Raw genomic sequence first — 23,138 nt, forward strand, 5'->3', positions numbered from 1 at the left:
TGACCCAGAAACCCCACACCTGGGAATTGATTGATTCTAAGGAAATAATTCAAATGAATGTTTTCATAGAGTAATTTGCTATAGAGACAAATCTGAAACAAACTCAAAGTCCATTGTTTAATAAATCATAATACACAAACCCAGTTGACTATTATGCATCCATTTGTAAATATGGTAGGTGAAGCAACATGGCAATGTATTTACAAAACAAAAATGAGAATCCATATAACAAAGCCTGGGAGGGAACTCAGAGAAGTGGAAATAATGATAATGCTGAGCATTAGGAATATGACCATGTTGACTTCTACCCTGGTTTTTTCTTAACCAGTAAATGCACATATTTTTCATATAGTGCCCAAGACTCAGGGTGGAAGGGGACTACACAAGGGCATAAACACAGAGGGAGAGAACTATGTCTACAGGAGAGAAGAGAATGGAAGCAAGAGGAAATGGGCGTATGGGCAGATGGATGAAAGAAAGTGAAGCTACTAATACATGAACAAGAAAGGGAGGCATGGAGGTAAGTCAGGACTATTAACTGTGTGGATCATTCATCATCACAGGAAGTGGGTCATTCAGATTTGTCAGTCTACGAAAGGAGCAGTTTAATTTGAAAGAAGAAAATTTCCTGGCATATAATTATGGAAACTCAGAGAATAAAAGAACAATTTATCCATGAGTTAAAAGAGACCTACTATATTTTAAAATAGCAAAAGACTAAGGAAAAATAGGTTGGTGCTTATGCAACTATGGTGGAAGCTTAGTAGGACATGCCCTTCGCATGGGATGGATGTTTCGGGGCACCACTGGGTGGGTGGACAGGATCTCCTGGATCTTGTCCTGGAAGTTCTTCTCTGCTGCTATTCCCGCTTCAAACTCTCGGCGCTCCTCTTCCTTTTCTGCTTCCCGGGCCTGCTGCTGGGAGCATATCTGCATCTGAAGTTGCTTCCTGTACTCCTGAGCTAAACTGCAGCGTCTAACATGTTAGAAATATCAAAGTATATAAAATTATCAAAGTAAGCATTTGGATTTATATAGGGCATTACAATTAAAATGTGATTTTCGAAGTCAAGTAAAGTTACCATTAAAATCAGGGTGAGTGGGGAAGAAAGATGAAAAATTCAATACTGTGTTTATCTCACAATAATAATTATGACAGTCTTAGAACAAATGATTGATTTTAGTGAGGGAATGTCTCTTTCCCATTCAAAAGATTTACTGAGAGCCCTTGGCCTCTCTGCATTCCCCGCCCCCCCCACCCCTGCACTCCCCTCCAAGAAGAAGTGACACCTATTGGTAAAATGGAACAGGCTGCTCTGCCTGTTTCTTTTCTGCTTTCTATCAAAAGGCGGCATGTTCTCCTTGCAGTGGGGCTTCCAGTGGTGTGGTACTGCTGGTGACTGGATTGGTAAGTCCACCTCATTCTGTTTAGTATTAACTAGATGATTTCCTCTATATGTTAGCTACATTTAAATTTTTATAGTGATTTTTTTCCCTTGTGGTAAAAGACACGTAATTTACCATCTTAACCATTTCTAAGTGAACAGCTCAGTTGTGTTAAGTATATTCACATTATTGTGAAACAGATCTCCAGGACTTTTTCATCTTGCAGATCTGAAACTTTATACCTATTAAACAACTCTTTCCTTGACCCTTCTCCCTGGCCTTCGGTAACCACCATTCTACTTGTTATCTTTAAGAATTTGACTACTCTAGGTACCTCAGGTAAGTAAAATCATACAGCATTTGTCTCTTTGTGACCAGCTGATTTCACTTCGCATGCTTCAAGGCTCACTCATGCTGTAGCATCTGAGAGGATTCCCTCCCTTTTTAAAGTCTGAATCATATTTCACTGCATGTACCTACCACACTTAATTTATCCATTCATCTGTTAATGGAGATCTGGGCTATTTCCACCTCTTGGCTATTATGAATAGTGGTGCTATGAACATGAATATGCAAACAGCTCTTTAAGGTCCTGCTTTCATTTATTTTGGATAGATACCCAGAAGTGAGACTGCTAGATCATATGGCGGTTCTAGTTTTAATTTTTTTGAGGAAATTTCATATTGCTTTCCACAGCAGTTTTATCATTTTATAATCTGTAAACCATATTATTACCAAATTTTATCAGAAATAAAGATTACAGCATGCCTATGCCTCTGTGGCAGATTCTATTTTCAGAGATGGCCACAGTGCTATCCTGCCTACCGTACACTCTTTGCAGTGTGAACCTCTACCCCTCTACCAGGAAACAGAGCGTTTCTCCATTCCATTGAAGGCAGATGGGCCCTGTGCGACGGAAGTGGTGTTAAACCAGCCCTAAGTGTAGTCCTTAATGGCCTGGCAGCTTCCTCGTTCTGTCTCTTGGAATGCTTGCTATTGGTACTCTTCCTCTCAGAACAAGACACCAGTCCATGAGAAGCCGAAGATGCATGGAGAGGGCACGTGTAGGTGTTCTGGCTAATACCAAATGAGATCTCCAAGCACAGTCAGCACACTCTACCAGCTGTAAGGTTAGGTATCTTAAGTGTCCATTCTAGCTGAGCCTTCAGATGAATGTAGCCCCAACCAGAACTGGCTTGAACCACATGAGATCCCAAGCAAGAACCACCCAGCTGAGCCTTATCAATAACAGAAGCATGAGACATCATCAAAACTCGCTTTAAACCACAAATTTTGGGGTGTTTTGTTACACACCAATAGGTAATTGTAGTAATTATAATACTTTCTGCTCACTCCTTTTTTTTTCTTAGTTGATTCAGAAGTTGGGTAGGGAAGAGAGCTGCTATTAAGTTCACCTCACATCTCCAACAAAAGGCTTTTCAAACGTGAGAAGGAATGACCTTCAGAGCAGAACAAGGAGCAGGAGGCCAGATGTTAGTGCCCAAAGAATTGATGCTTTTAAACTGTGGCGTTGGAGAACACTCTTGAGAGTCCCTTGGACTGCAAGGAGATCAACCAGTCCATTCTAAAGGAGATCAGTCCTGGGTGTTCTTGGGAAGGAGTGATGCTAAAGCTGAAACTCCAAGACTTTGGCCACCTCATGCAAAGAGTTGACTCATTGGAAAAGACTCTGATGCTGGGAGGGATTGGGGGCAGGAGGAGAAGGGGAGGACAGAGGATGAGATGGCTGGATGGCATCACCGACTCGATGGACGTGAGTTTGAGTGAACTCCGGGAGTTGGTGATGGACAGAGAGGCCTGGTGTGCTGTGATTCATGGGGTTGCAAAGAGTCGGACACGACTGAGCGACTGAACTGAATTAGCTCACATTATATTTCAGGATTTATTTCATGAGGAAAAAAATCTTATTACAATTTAGGGTTGGTGCCTATTTTACAAAAATTGTGTCAAATATATTTTAAGATGTTTGTCCAGTTTAACACTTAATGTCTGTAATCAGAATCTATATAATGGCAATAGAGTTGAATTTTACTAAATGGTTGGTGCTTATTTTTTTTCCTTTTGAACTAGGTGTTTATTTTTTATATGAAATTTTATAAACTGAATTGAGCTTTTGGGACAGATGGTCTACAGGTTGCGTTGGCCAAAAGATTCATTTGTTTTTTTCCCTTCAGATGGCTCTAGTAGCACTTAGTTTTCTCTAACTTCATTAAAAACAATTTTGTTAGATTGCATTGTGATGGTTGTCATATCAGTGTGCATTAAAAAAAATTATCAAGTTCAGTGAATTTTTGTATAGCCATTTTAATATTGAAGATAGAAGAAAAAAAGCAATATTTTTGGCATATTATGTTTACTTCAAGAAAGGTAAAAACACAACTGAAATGCAAAAAAAGATTTGTGCAGTGTATGGAGAAGGTGCTGTGATTGATAGAATGCATCAAAAGTGGTTTGTTAAGTTTTGTGCTGGAGATTTCTCTCTAGATGATGCTCTACAGTCAGGCAGACAAGTTGAAGTTGACAGCAATCAAACCGAGACATTGAGAACAATCAATGTTATACCAGTGTTATACCAATCAACATTACACCATGAGATAGCCAACATACTCCAAATATCCAAATCAAGTGCTGAAAATCATTTGCACCAGCTTGGCTATATTAATCACTTTGATGTTTTGCATAACATAACATAAGTTAAGCAAAGAGAAAAAAAAAACAAAAAAACCCTCTTTGACTGTATTTCTGTATGTGATTCTTTACTTTAATGTACAAAAGCATTCTGTTTTTAAAACAAATTGTGACAGGTGATGAAAAGTGTTCCATACAATATTATGAAATGGAACAGATATGGGGCAAGCAAAATGAACCACCACCAACACCAAAGGCTGGTCTTCATCCAAAGAAAGATGATGTTGTGTATGTGGTGGGATTGGAAGGGAGTCCTGTGAGTTCCTCTTGGAAAACCAAATTAATTCCCACAAGTACTACTCCCAGTTAGACTAACTGAAAGCAGCACTCGACAAAAAGTACCTGGAATTATGTGTTTTCTGTTGAAAACACATAATCTTCCGTCAGGATAATACAAGACTGCATGTTTCTTTGATGACCAGGCAACAATGGCTACACCTTGGCTGGGAAGTTCTGATTCATCTACCATATTCACCAGACACTGTACCTTCAGATTTCTATTTATTTCAGTCTCTACAAAATTCTCTCAGTGTAAAAGATTTCAGTTCCCTGGAAGACTGTAAAAGTCACCTGGAACAGTTCTTTGCTCAAAAAGATAAAAAGTTTTGGGAAGATGGAATTATGAAGTTGCCTAGAAAATGGCAGAAGGTAGTGGAACAAAACAGTGGATATGTAGTTCAATAAAGTTCTTAGTGAAAATTAAAAATGTGTCTTTTATTTTTACTTTAAAACTAAAGGAACTTTTTGGCTGACCCCAAAATACTGATGTAAAATAATATTAATAATACATGAATTCTGGCACATTGTCCTTTATGCTAAAAATCTCCCTTTTTAGGTAGTTAATAATCATGAAGAAAACAAAGCCATACCTTGTGAAATTCTCCCTCTCTTCACAGTTAAGCTCTCTAAGACCTTCATTCATACGTTCCTGTTCCATACTACGCTCTTCCTGTTCTTTTGCTTTCCGTTGCACTAAGAAAGACAAAAGTAATTTTTGCTAAATGACTTTTTTCATGAAAGACTTTGCCAGCATCATCTGGGCATCAATGCCATACTGTCTTTAGAAAGGCAGAGCTTAGAATCACTGGATTGGATCTTAGTTCAATAAGGTAGAAATAGTCATCCCCATTGGGGTTTGCCAGGTGGCATAGTGGTAAAGAACCTGTCTGCCAATGAAGGAGACACAAGAGACATGGGTTGAATCTCTGGGAAGATCCCCAGGAGTAGGAAAGGGCAACCCACTCCAGTATTCTCGCCTGGAAAATTCCATGGACGGAGGAGCCTAGCAGGACACAGTCCATGGGGTGCAAAGAGTCAGACACGACTGAGTGGCTGAGCACGCACAGCCATCTCCATTAAGGAGGGAAAAGGCCTTAGGCTCCTATGCACTATAATCTTCAGAGCTTTTCTCTTAATCATTTGCTACTGAAGTCTATGAACAGCCTTTTGCATAGCGGATTACCACTGTGAGAATACTTCTTACCTTTCTCTTCTTGAGGACAAACAGTTCTGTTACCATTCATGTTAATAGGAGAGTTTCTATGTTACAAAAAAAAAAAAACTACTGGAAAAGCAGTATATAAGGCTTTTATAAACTAAATAAGAAAAACCTAACCAATCCAGTAGAAAAAGATTGACAAAGAAAACAGAGTTCACAAAGGAATAAATAAATAAATAAACCAGGCAATATACATCTGAAATGCATTTATCTTTGGCCTCCAAATCCATTTACAGGAATTTATCTTAATTATATATGAGCCAAAATACCTATGTACAGAGATAGTAACCCACAATGCTACAACAGCAAGAAAAATTTCAAAACAAGTTGAAGGTGCATTGGTTGTGTTTAGGTAAAATAAATTATGGTCCATTTTTATAATGGCTTTCTAGCCAGCATTACAGATTTTAAAACTGAAGAAAAATGACCTGGAAAAATGTTATGATAAGTGGGAAATGCAGGCTGTAAAACAATATATACAACAAGATACTAATTTGTGAGAGGAAATTATATACATAGTAAAAATACTGGAAGGAAATGCAGGAAGCTGTGAACAATAGCTATTCCTGGGTGGTGAATTATGGTTGATTTTTACTTCCTTGTTTATGCTGCTGCTGCTGCTGCTACGTCTCCTCAGTCGTGTCTGACTCTATGCGACCCCATAGACGGCAGCCCACCAGGCTCCCCCATCCATGGGATTTTCCAGGCAAGAGTACTGGAGTGGGTTGCCATTGCCTATAAGTGGTTTCAAATACTTAAATTTTTCATGTTTTCTCAATGTATGCCAAAACATTTATCATGGTGGAATACAGAAATCTTTTCAGTATAGAAGCTTTCTTCTCATTTCTTAAAACTCAATCTAACACTAGCTTAACAATTTTCAACTGATGTTATAATTCCTGGAGTGGAGAATTAATCAATGGAACCAAGATGAGCTTTCTCTTACAAAGGCAACTAGTGTCAAGTCCAGTGGTATCCTACTAGTAAATGTGTCCATCTGGACAAAGAATGGTGGAAATCTTCTCAGTGATTATTTCCTTTTGTGAGCAAGCACTGTTTGAGGGAATTCAATGGTGTCCTAAGACAGAGATGTGAGCAAGAAATGATGAGAATCCCAGAAAGAAAATTATTTTATGAATAAGAGAAAGAAGGTTTATCATGAATAGGGGAACAGAGGGGGCCTCTCAAGAAATGTGACATTTGAGCTGGGCTTGAAGCATGTCCAGGATTTTCTCAAGATCAAAAGCATCATAGGGAGAGAAAACTACCCAAGCAAAAGGTATGCAGGTGCAGGCGTATGGAGACACTTGCCGAAAGATATTTAAGTATTTAATTAGGTAAGGTCCACAAAGCAGGGATCTTGCCTTAATCCCTTCTTCACGCCTCATGGTATTTCATACATGTGATGTGATGATGTGAAGTAGCTCAGTCGTGTCCGACTCTTTGTGACCCCATGGACTATAGCCTAATAGGCTCCTCCACCCATGGGATTTTCCAGGCAAGAATACTGGAGTGGGTTCCCATTTCCTTCTCCAAGAGATCTTCCCGATCCAGGGATAAAACCCGGGTCTCCCACATTGTAGGCAGACACTTTACCAGGGAAGTCACTATTTCATACATAGTATCTATTTAATAAATACTGAGGTTGCTACTTAAATTGAATTAGGCCCAAGTATAATATAACTGTAATTCATTTCCTTACACTTTTCTTGAACTTGAAGTTTTCTGGTACACATGACTTCATTCAGAAGTTGTTTTCTTGCCTCCTTTTCAAGTCTCAGCTCTTTGTCCTTCTCAGCAAACTTCTTTTCCTTCTCTTTCTCTAACATTCTATCCAATTCTTTCTCCTGAGCTTTTTCTTCTTCATGCCGCTGTGCCAAGTACTGATAATATATCTTCTGTTCTCTTCTCATATCCTCCTACATAAAATAAAAATTACCTCATGTTATTAAAACTTTTAGGTGTGATAATACTAGGGAGCATAAGTTTTAAAATCTTTTAGAACCATAATTCCTTAGAATTACATACCAAAACATTGACAGATGATGTATTATTTTTAGGGTTTACTTTTTAAGTATTCAATTAAAGTAGTAAACCCTAAAAATAATATATCATCTCGGGAAGATCTCCTGGAGAAGGAAATGGCAATCCACTCCAGTATTCTTGCCTGGAAAATCCCATGGAAGGAAGAGCCTGATAGGCTACCGTCCATGGGGTCGCAAAGAGTAGGACACAACTGAGCAACTTCACTTTCCCTTTCTAAAAATATTCAAGATGACTGTGGGGAATGGGTGGGAGGAATAGATAAAACAGGAATGGCCATTGGCTACTGGTTGTTGCAGCTAGGTAATGGAACCATGGGGATTCATTGTACTATTTTTGCATCTGTTTGAAATATTTTATAACACATTTTGAATAGTTCAAATAGTAATAATGCAAACACTTTCTCAAAGCGTTCCTCAAAGAAGTTCTCAGATAATTTTCAGTTATACAACTTTATTTTCATTTGTTTAAATTTAGGTAAATAAAGTGTTAGCATGACAAACAAAATATGTCACTATTATTATAGCACTGTCTCTGACTAGAAAATGATACATCACCAAATCTCAGTCTTAGCTACACTTTGGAATCACTTAGGGAGCTTTAAAAAGTACTAAGGGCTAAGTCTCACACCTAGGGATTCCTTTCCAATGGATAGCTTTTAAGTTCCCTAGGTGAGTTGAATGTGCAGCTCAGGCCCCAGACTGGCTTTATAATACAGTCATTTTCAGGTGGCTTCTGTCTTTCATGGTAGTATACTTGTGTTATTCCATCCAACCTCTGATATGATCTCTTTTGAGAATATCATAGATCTGAGGTAGAACTCTCAGAACCTAGCAAGGTCTGAGAGTGTAGCTGCACCCTCAGAATGGCTTGTATACATAGCTTCATACTTTTGGGAATAATTTAACAAAAAGTACATACCTTATACTCTGAAAACTAAAAAGTATTGCTGAAAAAAATTAAAGAAGACCTAAATAAATGGAAAGACATCCTATGTTCATGGGTGGAAGACAATATTGTTAAAATGGCAACTGTTCCCAAACTGGTCTATAAATTCAAAATATTTCCTATAGAAATGCCAATTTATTTCTTTGCAGAAATCAACAAACTGATCCTAAATTCATATGGAAATACAAGCGAGCCAGAACAGCCAAAACAACTTGAAAAAGAAGAACAAAGTTGGAAAATTCACATTTCCTGATTTCAAACTTACTACAAAGCTATAGTCATTGAGACATATAGATTAATGAAATAGAACTGAGAGTCCAAAATAAATTCTCACGTTTATTGTCAATTGATTTTTGACAAGAGTTCCAAGACAATTCAATAGAGGAAAAATTCTCTCTTCAACAAATGGTGCTGGGAAAATTGGATATCTACATGCCAAAGAATGAAGTTGGGCCTCTACCTCATACCACATACAAAAGTTAACTCAAAATGGAGCAAAGGCCTAAATGTAAGAGCTAAAACTATAAGACTTTAAGAAGAAAACATAGGACATCTTCAAGACCTTGGGTGTAAGAAAAGTGTTTCATTAGATAGGACACCAAAAGCATAAGCAACAACAGGAAATACAGATAAATTTTACTTCATCAAAATTTAAAACTTTTGTACTTCAAGGGACACCCACAGAATGAGAAAAATATTTACAGATGACTTATGTGATAAGTCACTCCATTATCCTTGCCTGGAAAATCCCATGGACAGAGGAGCCTGGTGGGCTGCAGTCCACGGGGTCACAAAGAGCTGGGCACGACTGAGTGATTAACACTAACACTATGTGATAAAGGATTTGTATCTAGGACATATAAAGAACTCCTACAACTCAATAATAAAAAGACAACCGAAAGACAACAATCGAAAACTAGGCAAATAACTTGAAGACTTCTTAAGACTTCAGCAACCTTTAGATAGATTAGTCCAAGGAAGATATACAGATGGCCAACATGCACAGAAAAAGAGGCTCAACATCATTAGTCATTAGAGAAATGCAAATGAAAACCACAGTGACATACCACTTCAGACAAACCAGGATGGTTAAAGTAAAAAAGACACACAACAAGCATGTGGAAAAATCAGAACTCTTGTAAGTGTTCAGTTCAGTTCAGTTCAGTTCAGTCGCTCACTCGTGTCCGACTCTTTGCGACCCCATGAATCGCAGCATGCCAGGCCTCCCTGTCCATCACCAACTCCCAGAGTTCACTCAGAGTCACGTCCATCGAGTCCGTGATGCCATCCAGCCATCTCATCCTCGGTCGTCCCCTTCTCCTCCTGCTCCCAATCCCTCCCAGCATCAGAGTCTTCTCCAATGAGTCAACTCTTTGCATGAGGTGGCCAAAGTACTGGAGTTTCAGCTTTAGCATCATTCTTTCCAAAGAAATCCCAGGGCTGATCTCCTTCAGAATGGACTGGTTGGATCTCCTTGCAATCCAAGGGACCCTCAAGAGTCTTCTCCAACACCACAGTTCAAAAGCATCAATTCTTTGGCACTCAGCCTTCTTCACAGTCCAACTCTCACATCCATACATGACTACTGAAAAAACCATAGCCTTGACTAGACGGACCTTAGTCGGCAAAGTAATGTCTCTGCTTTTGAATATGCTATCTAGGTTGGTCATAACTTTTCTTCCAAGGAGTAAGTGTCTTTTAATTTCATGGCTGCAATCACCATCTGCAGTGATTTTGGAGCCCAAAAAAATAAAGTCTGACACTGTTTCCACTGTTTCCCCATCTATTTCCCATGAAGTGATGGGACCAAATGCCATGATCTTCGTTTTCTGAATGTTGAGCTTTAAGCCAACTTTTTCACTCTCCTCTTTCACTTTCATCAAGAGGCTTTGTAGTTCCTCTTCACTTTCTGCCATAAGGGTGGTGTCATCTGCATATCTGAGGTGATTGAGATTTCTCCCAGCAATCTTGATTCCAGCTTGTGTTTCTTCCAGTTCAGCATTTCTCATGATGTACTCTGCATATAAGTTAAATAAGCAGGGTGACAATATACAGCCTTGATGTACTCCTTTTCCTATTTGGAACCAGTCTGTTGCTCCATGTCCCAGTTCGAACTGTTGCTTCCTGGCCTCCATACAGATTTCTCAAGAGGCAGGTTAGGTAGTCTGGTATTCCCATCTCTTTCAGGATTTTCCACAGTTTATTGTGATCCACACAGTCAAAGGCTTTGGCATAGTCAATAAAGCAGAAATAGATGTTTTTCTGGAACTCTCTTGCTTTTTCCATGACCCAGTGGATGTTGGCAATTTGATCTCTGGTTCCTCTGCCTTTTCTAAAACCAGCTTGAATATCAGGACGTTCACGGTTCACGTATTGCTGAAGCCTGGTTTGAAGAATTTTGAGCATTACTAGTGTGTGAGATGGGTGCAATTGTGTGGTAGTTTGAGCATTCTTTGGCATTGCCTTTCTTTGGGATTGGAATGAAAACTGACCTTTTCCAGTCCTGTGGCCACTGCTGAGTTTTCCAAATTTGCTGGGGTTCCCTAGTGGCTCAGAGGGTAAAGCGTCTGCATGCAATGTGTGGGAGACCTGGGTTCGATCCCCAGGTAGGGAAGTTCCCCGGCGAAGGAAATGGCAACCCACTCCAGTATGCCCCGTGAGGGTGAAGGGTGCCAGTCTGTCGTCCCCAGTGGTGCCGCGGGACCGCCCCTGTGCGGGGAGGGCCTCTGGCGGTGAGATCCCTCCCCTGGGTCGCTTTGAGCCGCTCCCCTCGCGGTGGCGCGCGCCCTCCACACCTCCGCCGCCGGTTCCATGGCGCTGGCCTCGCGTGGCCGCACCCTGTCGGTGCCCCTCTCCGTCTGTCCGTCCGCCTCAGTCCGCTCTCCGTCTGCTGCTCCCCGGGGTGTGTCCCGCTTCCCGGGCGCGCCGCGGCCCCGATCCGTTGCCCGTTTCGCCGCCGCCTGTCCGCCGCCGCCGTCGCGTGCTGGACGAGGGGAGCAACCGTGATCCCCGCCGCGCCCCCGCTCCGGTGCGCTCGCCCGAGCACGGGTCGGGTCCCCGGTCTTGCCCCCCGCGGGCCGGTCGCCATGTCCTCGCCGCCCGGCATCCCCCGCCCCACTCTGGGTTGTGGCCTGGGCCGGGGTCCCCCGCCCCGGTGCCGGGGCCGCCGCCGGGGCGGGCGGGGCGGAGGGGGGTTGGTGGGAGGAGGGTATGAGAATGTAAAACAGTGAAGCCACTTTGGAAAACAATTTGTAGATTATTCACAGGCTTAAACATAGAGTCAGTAATTCTACTCCTTGGTATATGCACAAGAGAAACAAAAATATATGTACAAAGAAATTCACATATGAATGCTCATATTAACATTATTCAAAATAGCAACAATGTAGACACAAATCAAATGTCAATGAAGGACAAACATATAAACAAAATATGATATATCCATACAATGAGATATTATTCAGTCATACAGTCTGCTGCTGCTACTGCTGCTAAGTCGCTTCAGTCGTGTCTGACTCTGTGCGACCCCATAGACGGCAGTCCACCAGGCTCCCCCATCCCTGGGATTCTCTAGGCAAGAATACTGGAGTGGGTTGCCATTTCCTTCTCCAATGCATGAAAGTGAAAAGTCAAAGTGAAGTCGCTCAGCGGAGTCCAACTCTTAGCAACACCGTGGACTGCAGCCTACCAGGCTCCTCCATCCATGGGATTTTCCAGGTACTGGAGTAGGGTGCCATTGCCTTCTCCAACTCATATAGTCTACAACATGGATAAACCTTAAAAACATTATGGATGTGAGAGTTGGACTATAAAGAAAGCTGAACACTGAAGAATTGATGCTTTTCAACTGTGGTGTTGGAGAAGACTCTTAACAGTCTCTTGGACAGCAAAGAGATCAAACCAGTCAATCCTAAAGGAAATAAGTCCTGAATATTCACTGGAAGGACTGAAGCTGAAGCTGAAACTCCAATACTTTGGCCACTTGATGCAAAGAACTGACTCATTAGAAAAGACCCTGATGCTGGGAAAGATTGAAGGCAAGAAACCTGGTGTGCTGTAGTCCACAGGGCTGCAAAGAGTCAGACATGACTGAGCAACTGAACTGAACTGAAGTGAAAGAACCCAGTCAAAAGATCCCATAATATATAATTTCATTCATATGAAAGTCCAGAATAAGAAATCAATAGAAACAGGAAGGCTATTAGTAGTTGCTCTGGTCTAGGGGTGAAGAGGAAGAGAGAAAGTGGGATAACAAAAAACGTTCTAAAATCAACTGTGGTGATGGTGGCACTAAAATCCATTGAAATGTACATTTTAGATGGATGAATTGTATGTTTTATGAATGATATCTTAATGAAGCTGTTAAGTAAAATAAGATGATCCAATTGAGAACAAAAAGCTGAACAACAAAAATAGTAAGAAAGAAAGGAACAGAGGAAGGGAGGAAGGAAAAGAAAGAGAAATAAACAATTCAATTAGAAAACTGGGCAAAAGATATCAGAAGATATTTCACTGAAGAGGATACAAGCAAGCATATTAAAAGTTGGTCAACATCATTAGCTATTATTGAAATGCAAATTGAAAACAAAATGAGGCTGGTTGGAAGGTCAAGTGTGGACAATTCTGAGTTAAAAACTCTAAGGGGACCCAGTGGCCCAGGGAGACCCCACAACTTTTGTGAATATTACCTTCTGGAGTTCTACCAGTTTCTCACAGTAAATATCTGAGAAAAATCCCTTCGTGTGTATGGCAAGCGGAGGGGAAAATGTACTATTCTGAAATACACTAGAGCATTCTATTCTTCTTAATGAGGTTTGCCCTCAGGGGAAAGTATTTAACCAAAGATTAACCCGCTGGGGTTTTATCAGAGCTTCACTCATCTGAGGGATCAAGCCTGGGCAACCTCTAGTCTTCCATGCAGGAAAAGTGAAATACCATAATCAAGGTTTCCAGTGACTAGTAGCAGTAGTAGTAGTAGTGAAAGTCACTCAGTCGTGTCTGACTCTTGCAACCCCATGGACTGTAGCCCGCCAGGCTCCTCTGTCCATGGAATTCTCCAGGCAAGAATACTGGAGTGGGTTGCCATTTCCTCCTCCAGTCCAGTGACTAGGAAGAGTCCAAACCTAAAGGTACCATCCTAAAGTTACAGAAAGAGAATACCTTCCCCTGTTTACTGGGATTCTTAAGGCTTGCTGCTGTTGCTGCTAAGTCGCTTCGGTCGTGTCCGACTCTGTGCGACCCCATAGACGGCAGCCCACCATGCTCTGCCGCCCCTGGGATACTCCAGGCAAGAACACTGGAGTGGGTTGCCATTTCCTTCTCCAGTGCATGAAAGTGAAAAGTGGAAGTGAAGTCGCTCAGTCTGCTGAGCTTACCCTTTACTGCGGTTATTACTACAAAGACTCAAAGCCAGTGGGAAATACTAGATGAGGCCTGACTCCCTCTCTGTAAGACAGGTTTTGTCCAATGAATCTATCACTTCTTTGAATAGAGCAACCCAGATGACCTAGATTTCATCTCCAGTCTTGAAGAGGCTCCAATTGACCCCCAATCCAGATAATTCTTCCTACAGAGAATCCCCTCAAAGTACAAGGCCATGCTTTTCCACGTTTTGGGGATTCAACCCAGCAGAGGTTCAATAAAGCCACTGAGGCCTTACTGTTAAAATAGAAATGGCACCTTCAGAAAAGGACTAAATCTGATGTCAAGGGTCTTTCCAAACTACAGGAAAATGTAATTTCCCCCCACGCCCAGCCCTTTGCTCACTGACAGCAAGGTGCAGCTAGTGGCACACTCATGCCAGTCCCTCTAGCCCCTTGGGGAACCCCTTACAACCAATTTCCTGCCACAGAAAGGGAGTTGATGTTCTTCACCATTGGAAGCACCACCATTGTAAACACAGGCCATGGTGCATCCCTAGTATAGGACAGCTCTCGTGGCTCAGCTCAGTTGGCAGAGTTAGGGGCAGTGTACCTGGATCTATAACAGGCCATAAAAATGAGACTCATAAGGGCACACATTTTTACTCACATCCGAGAGGTAGCCAAAGGATTCGCAGTCTAGTCTGGGCAATGGCAAAAGGATAATTTCACAATTTGGGGAAAGTATATACGGGGCGCCTCCATTTGGAAAGAAATAGCCAACTCACGCATGTCAGTTATGATCACCCAGGTCAATACACACAGATACGAACAACAGCAAACACCAGAAGCTTATAGTAACATGACAGACTCATCCAAATTACATCCCTGGACACAAAGTATCAAGAACAACCCTGGACATAACTATTCCTCAGTGCCATACCCACTAACAGAGTGGACCCATATTCTATAAGGCCACAGGGGACTGACAGCACTTATTGACAGGCAGGCAGGTGTAGCATGCCCTTTATCCCAGCTCTAACCAAAGTGGCGGTAGATAATTGCTTCCTTTGTCCCCCCAGAATGTCTGGAAATATCCTTGGTGGAGACATATGCCCTGGATGACAGACTATTCCAGATGGCATCTCGATTTTATCAGGCTGCTGTTGCCCTTCACAAGATCTAATAGGTATGCACCACCATCATCCATACCTTCACTGAAGGCCTGCTGGCTACTTTGCATTATGTAATCTCCTTCTTAATCAAGTATGTGCTCATCCCCTTTGACACACCAATGTAGATTCAGATCCAAGTACCCATCTCACCTCCCAGGTTGTTCTGTCATGGGCTCTAGCATATGGAATCTTGTGGAATTCTACTTAGGTTCAGCCTCAAGAGGTTAGACTCACAAAAAGGCACAATGGCCTCAGTTCAGTTCAGTTCAGTCACTTAGTCGTGCCCGACTCTCTACAACCCCATGAACTACAGCACGCCAGGCCTCCCTGTCTATCACCAGTTCCTGGAGTTTACCCAAACTCATGTCCATTGAGTCGGTGATGCCATCTAACCATCTCATCCTCTGTTGTCCCCTTCTCCTCCTGCCTTCAATCTTTCCCAACATCAGGGTCTTTTCAAATGAGTCAGCTCTTCGCATCAGTGGCCACAATGGCCTAATCAAAGACATATTCCTCAAGCTTTTATACAGTTATATATTGTGCCCCAGACAGAAATTTGGCCCCAGGCTGTGCTGCTGCTGCTGCTAAGTCGCTTCAGTCGTGTCTGACTCTGTGTGACCCCATAGATGGCAGCCTACCATGCTCCCCCGTCCCTGGGATTCTCCAGGCAAGAACACTGGAGTGGGTTGCCATTTCCTTCTCCAATGCATTAAAGTGAAAAGTGAAAGTGAAGCCGCTCAGTCGTGTCCGACTCTTCGCGACCCCATGGACTGTAGCCCACCAGGCTCCTCCGTCCATGGGATTTACCAAGCAAGAGTACTGGAGTGGGGTGCCATTGCCTTCTCCAATATGTACTTACCAGTCATCTCCAAAGACTTCCCTGTTAGTACTGAAAGCAAACCCCCACTCCTTTGACGTTAGAGAGGATGGCATTCACATCCACTCACCAGATGAGTACTCCCTTTACCATTTTGATTATTCAGTGTCTCTCTGTCTTCCACATGCTGGTGGTCCAGTCAAGGGTGGGTTGTGCATGCAATATGATTGAAAGCCTGAGAGGACAAACTCCCACCAAATTGCTTAGAATCATTTTACAGATTTTGTTGACCCAGAAGATAACTAGGGCCACTGGCTATGCCTCACTATTCAGGTTATAAAAGACTAGTTAATTAAAAATTCATCACAAGCTTTGCGAGAGATTGAAATTATAGCTCCAGGACCCCCTAGCTGAACTGTGTGGATCTCAGAGTGTGGAAAAGTGGCCCTCAACCTAGTGGTTGCCAACCACATTAGGATATGAAATCCAAAAAGGACCCTGGGATCTAGCTGTCTCTATCAGCAGGTGTGGGTTGGGCCCCTACTTGACATTAGATGAAGAGATAAATGACCTCTTGCTCCAAAGCAACTATCTCCTACCTTTGGCCAGTATCCAAATTGCTGGTCCAAAGAAGACCCCTTTGCATGGACATAAAAATATTTTAGTCTGTTTGTGTCTCTAGGTCTGAAGAGGGTCTCTTGTAGGCAGCAATGAGTCTTGTTTTTATATACATTCAGCCAGTCTGTGTCTTTTGGTTGGACCATTTAATCTATTTACATTTAAGGTGATTATCAATATATGTGTTTCTACCGCCATTTTCTTAATTGTTCTGGCTTTGTTTTTGTAGGTCTTTATTCCCTTCATCTTTTGTTCTCTTCTCTTCTGTTTCCTGCAGAGAGAATCCCTTCAGAATTTGAGGTAAAGCTGGTTTGGTGGTGCTGAATTCTCTTAGCTCTTGTGTAGTCTGTAAAGTTTTTGATTTCTCTGTCAGATCTGAATAAGAGCCTTGCTGGGTAGAGTATTCTTCATTGTAGGTTTATCCCTTTCATTACTTTAAATCTATCATGCCACGCCCTTCTGGCCTGCAGAGTCTCTGCTGAAAAAACAGCTCACAACCTTATGGGAATTCTCTTGCATGTTATTTGGTGCTTTCCTCTTGTTGGTTTTAATATTTTTTTCTTTGTTGTTTGATTTTTGTTAGTTTGATTAATACGTGTCTTGGTGTGTTCCTCCTTGGCTTTATTCTGTATGGGACTCTCTGACCTTCCTGGACTTGGGTTACTATTTCATTTCCCATGTGAAGGAAGTTTTCAACTGTAATCTCTTCAAATATTTTCTCAGGCCCTTTCTCTTTCATCTCTTTCACTTCTTCTGAGATCCCTGTAATGTCAATGTTGGTGCATTTAATGTTGTTCCAGGGGTCTCTGAGACTGTCCTCATTTCTTTTCATTCTTTTTTCTTTATTCTGCTCCAGGGCAGTGCTTTCCACCATTCTGTCTTCCAGCTCACTTACCTGTCCTTCTGCGTCGGTTATTCTGCTATTGATTCCTTCCAGAGTGTTTTTCATTTCAGTTATTCTATTGTTCATCTCTGTTTGTTCTATAGTTCTTCTAGGTCTTTGTTAAACATCTCTTGCATCTTCTTAATCTGTGCCTCCATTCTTTTTCCAAAATCTTGGATCATCTTTACTATCACTATTCTGAATTCTTTTTCAAGTAGATTGCCTATCTCCTCTTCATTTAATTGTTACAGATTTTTATCTTACTCCTTCCTTCATCTGCAGCAGATTTCTCTGTCATCTTATTTTGTCTAACTGACTGCTTGTGGTCTCCTTTCTGCAAGCTGCAGGACTGTAGTTCCTCTTGCTTCTGGTGTCTGCCACCTGGTGGGTGAGATGGTTCCTGAGCAGGGTCTCCCCTTCGCCCTGTGGTTGTCACTGCCCTGTCAGGCGCATGATCTGCTCATAGTTGTTGAGACAGAGGCCCTGAGATCTGTTTCTTAGCTGTGTTTCTTATCTGCAGTGCAAGGTCGGTGGGCTTGGAGCACTCCGCTGGGAGAGGGGCCTCTGAGAATTCCTGCTCTCGAGCTGTACACCTGGGAGTGTGCTCTGTTGTGTCGCTTTTCACACACTTGCAGGCTCAGAAAGTACACTGTTGTTGGCACTGTTCTCTCTTCCACCTTAACCATGGCTATGCTGACAAATGGCCCTGATGACTCTCAGGTCATTTTCACTAGGCCACTGGTGCAGATCTGCTGAGGTCATGTCCCAGAACTGCAGTAGTCACGTACCTGGACCCATTCAAGGGTCCCTAGGACCTATGGGGCTAGAGGAGGCTATGGCAGGGGTGGCGCTTAGGCCCACTGGGGCCAGGGCAGCCAAGGGAGGCTTTGATGGGGGCAGCGCTTGGCCCTACAGGGGCCTGCTTGGCCTGAGGATCAGGCAAGCACCCCTCTTAATGCCCACAGAGGCCAAGGAGAGGACAAAAATTAAGATCAGAAATGAAAGCCTGGACATCACTATATTTACAAACCCCAGGGCCATTAAAAAGGATAAGAAATACTATGAACAACTCTATGCCTACAATTTGATATCCGAAAGAAAATGAACCAATTCTTTGAAAGATACAATCTGCCAAAATTCACACAAGAAGAAAAGGACAATCTGAATAGGCCTATATCTATTATTAAAAAGCTGAATTAATAATTAATAACTTTCTGAAACAGAAAACACTGGTCCCTGATGAGTTCACTGGTGAATTCTACCAAACATTTAAGGAAGGAATTATACCAAATCTCTACAACCTCTTTCACAATGGAAGCAGAAGAATATTTCCTAACTCATCCAATGAAGCCAGAATTACCCTAATACCAAAAGTGAAAAAAGACATTATGAAAAAAGAAAATTATACACTTATCTTTCTCATGAACATAGATGCAAAAATTCTCAACAAAATATTAGTAAATTGAATCCAACAATGTGTAAAAAGAATTATACAACATGACCAAGTAAGATTTATCCTAGGTAGCAAGGCTGGTCCGATATTCAAAAATCAATTAATGTAATCCATCACATCAACAAGCTAAAGAAGAAAAACCATATGATCATATCAATAAATACAGGAAAAACATTTGACAGAATCCAACACCCATTCATCTTAAAAAATTATATATTTGATCTTTATCCTCGTTTCTGGCAGAGCTCCTAAAATCCTTAGAATTTCCTATGTAATGAAACCAATAAAGTTGTCTTTTGTTATGTTAATGAGGTGACTTCTGGATCACACCTAAGTTTGCCAGGAGAACCAACTGTGTGGTTATTGCACTGAAACTTTCAGTCCCACTTCCCTGATCTCTGGGCCGAGGAGAAGGTTTAGAGAGTCAATCACCCACCCAATGGCAATGACAATCATGTCTATGTAATGAAGCCTACATGAAAACCCAAAGGAGAGGGTTCAGAAAGCTTCAGCTTGGGGAACAAGGATGATTTCACCAGGCCATGCCCCAAACTCCGTGAGGACGGAAGCTCCTTTGTTCAGGACCTCCTCATCTTATATATCTCTTCATCTGGCTGTTTATTTGTATCCTTTAATATCTTTTGTAATAAACTGGTAATTTAGTGAGAAAACTGATTTCCTGAGTTCTGTCAGGTGTTCTAGCCAATTAATCGAACACAAAGAGGGGTCTGTGGGAACTTCTGATTTACAGCTAGTCTGTCAGGGAGAAACTTGGATTTGTAGTTGGCATCCTGAGTTGGAGGGTGATCACCTGAACGTTCAGTTTGTAGCCAGGTGGTCAGAAGCACAGGTAGCTATCTAGGCTCAAAACCGGCATCTGAGGTGGGGGGCAGTTTTATAGAACTGCTCCCCGTACTGTGGAATCGGATGCTACCTCCAGGTCGACAGCACCAGAACTGAGCTGAGTTATAGGACACCCTATGGATGTGAGAGTTGGACCATAAAGAAGGCTGAGCACCGAAGAACTGATGCTTTTGAACTGTGGAGAAGACTCTTGAGAGTCCCTTGGAGAGCAAGGAGATCAAACAAGTCAATCCTAAAGGAAATCAACCCTGAATATTCATTGGAAGGGCAGATGCTGATGCCTTTGGCCACCTGATGTGAAGAACTGACTCATTAGAAAAGACCCTGATGCTGGGAAAGATTGAAGGAGGGAGGAGAAGGGGACGACAGAGGATGAGATGGTTAGATGGCAATACCTACTCAATGGACATGAGTTTGAGTAAACTCTGGGAGCTGGTGAAGGACAGGGAAGCCTGATGTGCTGCAGTCCATGGGGTTGCAAAGGGTTGGACACAACTGAGTGACTGAACTGATAGGATACCCAGCTCTTGTCTGAGTATTGCCTGAAGTCTACTCCACACACTGGAACTGGGTTTGGAACCCTTAATCCTCAGTATCACATGACATCAGGGAAATTAAAATTAAACAGCAATGAGACACCGATACACACCTATTGGAGCAGCCCAAGTCTAGAAAACTGACAACACAAAATACTGATCAGGACGCTGAGCAACAGGAGCTCTCATTCATTACTGGTGGGAATGCAAAACAGTATAGACCATTAGGAAGACAGTTTGGTAATTAGAAAACTACATGTGTCTTACTACATGCTTCAGCAAACATGCTCATGTTATTTACCCAAATGAGTTGAAAACTTATGTGCACATAAAAATCTGCATAAGAATGTAAATAGCAACTTTTCATGTGCTGTGCTGTGCTAAGTCACTCAGTCATGTCCAGTTCTTTGCAACTCCATGAACTACAGCCTGCCAGGCTCCTCTGTCCATGGGATTCTCCAGGAAAGAATACTGGAATGGGTTGCCATCCAGAGGATCTTCTTGACGCAGGGATCGAACCTGCATCTCTTAAGTCTCTTGCATTGGTAGGGGGATTCTTTATCACTAGCGCTACCTGGGAAGCCCAACTTTATTCATAATCACCAAAACAATCAAGGATGTCCTTCAGAAGCTAAATGGATAAATATACTGTAGTACATTCCTACAATGGAATATATTCAGTGATAGAAGAGCTATGAAGCTATGAAAAGATATGGAGGGAACTTAGAAGTATATTAGTTAGTGAAAGAAAATATGAAAAACCTATAAACTATGTAATTCCAAAGGTATGACTATCTGGAAAAGGCAAAACTCTGGAGACAGCAAAAATATCAGGTTTCCGAGGGTTTGGGGTAGAAAGAGGGAAGAACATGGGGAACACAGAGGATTTTTAGGCTGCTGAAATTACTCTGTATGATACTCTCATGGTAGATACACGTCATCACACATTTGCCCAAACCTATAGATATACAACACCAAAGAGCAGACCTACTATAAGCTATGAACTTTAGGTGATCATGATGTGTAGGCTCATTGACTGTAACAACTGTACCACTCTGGTGGAGAATGTTGTGAATGGGGAAGGCTATGCATGTGTTGGGGCAGGAGCATATGGGAAATTTCTGTACCTTTTGCTCACTTTTGCTGTGAACCTAAAACTTCCCTGAAAAGTAAAGTCAACTGAAACAAAACAAAACAAATCGTAATATCTTTAGGAAAAATACAACACCCTAAAGAGTTCAATATAAATTTCAGAGGAACAGCTAAATAAATATTGGAATGATTTTCTCTACTCTCTTTGCTGTCAAAACTATACATCCTTCAAAGTCTAGCTTGAACGCCCGTTCTTCAGTGAAGTCTTCCCCAGTTTCTGGACATACTTAGTCACTCTACTTCCTGTGACACCATCCTGCTATCACAGTACTAACACCATGCTATAGAGTAGGAGTTCTCAAAATAGACTGAGCATCAGAATCACCTGAGAGAGCTTGTTAAAACACAGGCTTCTTATCCCTGCCATAGACCTGAATATGGGGATTCTGATTCTGGAGCCGATGAATTTCTGACATCCTTCTAGATGACACTGATGCTGTGGTTCATGGACCGCACTTACAAAAGCAGTGTTACGGTTTATTCTACCCGTGGCTGGCTCCCATAAGACTGACCCAAGGAACCTCTCCAGCACATAAAAGGCATTGAGTAAGCGTCTTACTTTTTTTTGCTTCTTTTTATCGGTCTCATCCTGTAAATTTTGAAGGGCATTTTGCATGAGCTTCATGTTCAAATCCTGCTCTTCTCTGTATTCCTGCTGCATACGCTCCATCTTCTCTTGGAGGGCTTTTTGCAAAGCAACCCTTATTTCCTGTTTTGTCTTCTGTTTCTTTAGCTTATCCTGTTCATTCTCAAGTTTCACCCGTGCATTTTCATTTTCCTAAGGCAGAACAATAATGAAGATAACGCATCAGGACAGTTGGACAAAACAAAAAAGTTCATGCATTTCATTTAAGAGGTGAGAATAAAGAGTTTCTTGGAAAGCATACACTCCTGGGTGTAAAGGGACTATGAGACATAAAACTTGACTTTTCATTGCTGAATCAACAATAAGGCTTTGTGAAATTGCTGTGTGTGATTATAAAGTAATAAATAGTGTGGAGTTCAAAATGCAGAAAAGTATAACGATAAATCACTTTTATTCTTAGTAACCATTCACCTACTACCATTCTCAACATTTTGGCGTGTTGACCTTCCCGACTTTAGTCTTCCATGCGTATCTGCATATCGAGATTTGGATACATTATTAACCAGCAATTAGAGTCTAAGAATGGAAATGTGCACATCAGTCAAATATACAAAAGTAAATTAAGCATTTTTTTCTTTAAAAGTACTTTCCATTCCTCTCATTTTCTTATCTATCTGACCCTCCTGGCTGGCTTACCTGCGTGACTAATCAAGCAGTTTTAACTGGGGCACCAACACTGCTGGGTGTTGGGAGTTTGGTAGAAAATCTGGGTATGGTATAAAGTGAAGCATTAATCCTCCCACCAAAGGCATTTGAACTCTCCTGGAAGGATAAGTCCTTTCTCAGCTGGGACAGGAGATGACACAGTTATAGTGAGGAGAGATACAAGTCCCAGCTGACTTGATCTGAGACTCACAACAGCCATGAATACCACGATTTTTGGCTTTCCATTAATGCCATGAGCAGTAAATCCACACTGAATTGTGAGAGTCAAATGAGGTAATATAAGTGAAAATGCTCTGCAGTATTTAAGGCAAAACAGTGGACATCAAACATAAAAGCCAGTGGTATAGCAGGCCACATTTTTTAAAAAGTAAGATTGACTACAGG

The 23,138-nt window shown here is 41.7% G+C and overlaps 1 protein-coding gene across 1 annotated transcript in view; it reads right to left on the minus strand.

Annotated features, from left to right (window-relative positions):
• Window positions 1-747: 747 nt before the first annotated feature.
• Window positions 748-23,138, minus strand: part of MBD1 (methyl-CpG binding domain protein 1) — a 59,789-nt gene continuing 37,398 nt past the window's right edge. Inside the window, exons 21-24 of the mRNA XM_068993798.1 lie at window positions 22,002-22,220; window positions 7,296-7,512; window positions 4,965-5,067; window positions 748-976 (exon numbers count right to left, since the gene is read on the minus strand). Coding sequence (XP_068849899.1) covers window positions 748-976; window positions 4,965-5,067; window positions 7,296-7,512; window positions 22,002-22,220 — 768 coding nt within the window. The remainder of the gene's footprint in view (window positions 977-4,964; window positions 5,068-7,295; window positions 7,513-22,001; window positions 22,221-23,138) is intronic.

Source organism: Capricornis sumatraensis, chromosome 21, assembly GCF_032405125.1.
Source record: "Capricornis sumatraensis isolate serow.1 chromosome 21, serow.2, whole genome shotgun sequence".
Classification (NCBI taxonomy): Eukaryota; Metazoa; Chordata; class Mammalia; order Artiodactyla; family Bovidae; genus Capricornis; species Capricornis sumatraensis.